The sequence below is a fragment of the Culicoides brevitarsis genome, chromosome 2 (genome assembly GCF_036172545.1).
Source record: "Culicoides brevitarsis isolate CSIRO-B50_1 chromosome 2, AGI_CSIRO_Cbre_v1, whole genome shotgun sequence".
NCBI lineage: Eukaryota > Metazoa > Arthropoda > Insecta > Diptera > Ceratopogonidae > Culicoides > Culicoides brevitarsis.
Window position 1 is genome coordinate 34,306,050 of NC_087086.1, and position 1,763 is coordinate 34,307,812.

At 32.4% G+C, this 1,763-nt stretch overlaps 1 protein-coding gene across 1 annotated transcript; it reads right to left on the minus strand.

Annotated features, from left to right (window-relative positions):
- Nucleotides 1–289: 289 nt before the first annotated feature.
- LOC134829003 (uncharacterized) lies at nucleotides 290–1,200 on the minus strand. Its single transcript, XM_063841994.1, has 2 exons — nucleotides 881–1,200; nucleotides 290–764 (listed from the first exon to the last, which is right to left on the minus strand). The coding sequence occupies exons 1-2, from the start codon at nucleotides 1,198–1,200 to the stop codon at nucleotides 290–292; spliced, it is 795 nt and encodes a 264-aa protein (XP_063698064.1).
- Nucleotides 1,201–1,763: the final 563 nt, after the last annotated feature.

The following is a 1,763-nucleotide window of genomic DNA, read 5'->3' on the forward strand; positions in this document are numbered from 1 at the left end:
AATAAAATAAAATAAAATAAAGAAGATGATGATAGTGCAACTTACACGATTTCTTTTCTTGTCGGACTATTAGAGAAGGGGGGTGATCAAATAAAATAACAGTCTTAATAATCTGATGTTGATTGTTGACCTATTGTTTGTGTTTAACATCCATGTTCCAAGGGGGATCATTATCCGATGGAAAAATTCGTCCCAAGGCGATTCGATAATCGACGTCAATGAACTTTTTTAATTGAAAAGTCTTGTTTATGTAAAAAAATTAAATTTTATTTTTAAAAAATATTTAGTTTCATATTACAAGTTCCTCAATTTCTTTTTCGTAAACAGCCAATTTTTCCTTTAGTTCTTCATTTTCTTCTTTAAGCTTTTCTTCGCGTGCTTTAGATTCTTCCAATTCCTTTTTGAGTTTCAAATTTTCTTCTTCTAATACTTTTGTGTTTTCAGAATTAATTATTTCCGCGCTTTGATTAATTTTGAGACTCCTGATATGCTCTTCCATTTCATTCATTTTATCATGACAATTGAAAAGTTGAAGATGCAGCAGAATTTTTTCTTTTTTCAAGACATTTGCTTGTTTACAGAGCTCAGAAACCTCGTTCCTTAATTTTGTAGTATGTTCATCTTCAATGATATCCCATTCAGCGAAGGGATCTGCATCAGATTCTTCTTCAGCTACGGTGTCATTTTCCTGTTCGAGCGCAACTTTCTCAAATTCTTGAACTATTTCTTCATCTGCCATGTCTTCGATGCGTCCTTGAAGAAATCTGGTGAGTTAATAAATAATCAGTTCTTGAAAAAAATGCATTCTCTGTTGGATGCAGGTACTTTAAATGCGTCATGAACAAAGGTTGGATGACGTTTGTTATCACTGAATGTTTACATTGAATTGCGTCTCGTTCTGTGACGACTTGGTAATGACTCACAGTTTTTGTACTTTTGAGTTTTTTCATCCAGCAGTAGTTTGAGAGCCATTTGATGAATTAATAAGCTTTCGTTGAAATTTTTTAAAGCTTTGAGTTCCTGTTGAACAGCTTCTAGTTTTGACTTGAGAATGAAATTTTCTTTTCTTGAATCATTGGCAAGCTTCCAGGTCATCAGTAGATTCTCTAATTCAGCTTCTGTTAGTACTAAACCCCAATCGTGATCCGGTTCAGAATTTTTTAAAGGTTGACAAAAGAGACAATTTTTCGGAGACGACATTTTCGTTTGAACTTTCGCTCGGTACTGAAGTTTCTTTCTATTTGAATTTAATACGAAATCTTATCAACTATTGATAAGAGAACGCATTTTTGATTCAAAATTGTGTCAATTCTCTCTGTGTCCTATTTCTTCATACAAAATCTGTCACTCAGTGGGACAAAATAACCTTTTATTAAGGCCTTTCTTTAAGGTCTTGAAAATAAGGCTTTCAAACTTTTACATCAAGATATTCCAAAATTTTTATTTTTTTTTTAAATGAAAAAAAAAAAATTTTTCTAAAAAAATTAAAAACTTTGGGATTTCTCCATGTTACAGTTTGAGGGCCTTATTTTTAAGACCCCAAGGCCTTTAAAAAAGGTAATTTTATCCCAATAAGCAACAAAAGATTTACTCGAAAAAAATTCAGAGCTTCAGATTCTTGAAGGTAAGTGAAAGTAAGAAATATCAGTTCAATTCATCACTCCATTCATCATCATTTACTCGACAGATCAGCATGAAGTAATGAAAACATCGCTACTAGCATTACACATTCTCTCTCTCTCGTCGCTCTGGGATGCCTTTAA

Excerpts from the sequence above, each read along its gene's own strand:
- LOC134829003 (XM_063841994.1), bottom strand. The coding sequence starts at position 1,200 with ATGTCGTCTCCGAAAAATTGTCTCTTTTGTCAACCTTTAAAAAATTCT. Across the intron at positions 765-880 it reads AGAACGAGACGCAATTCAAT|ATTTCTTCAAGGACGCATCG; the intron begins GTAAACATTCAG and ends TTAACTCACCAG.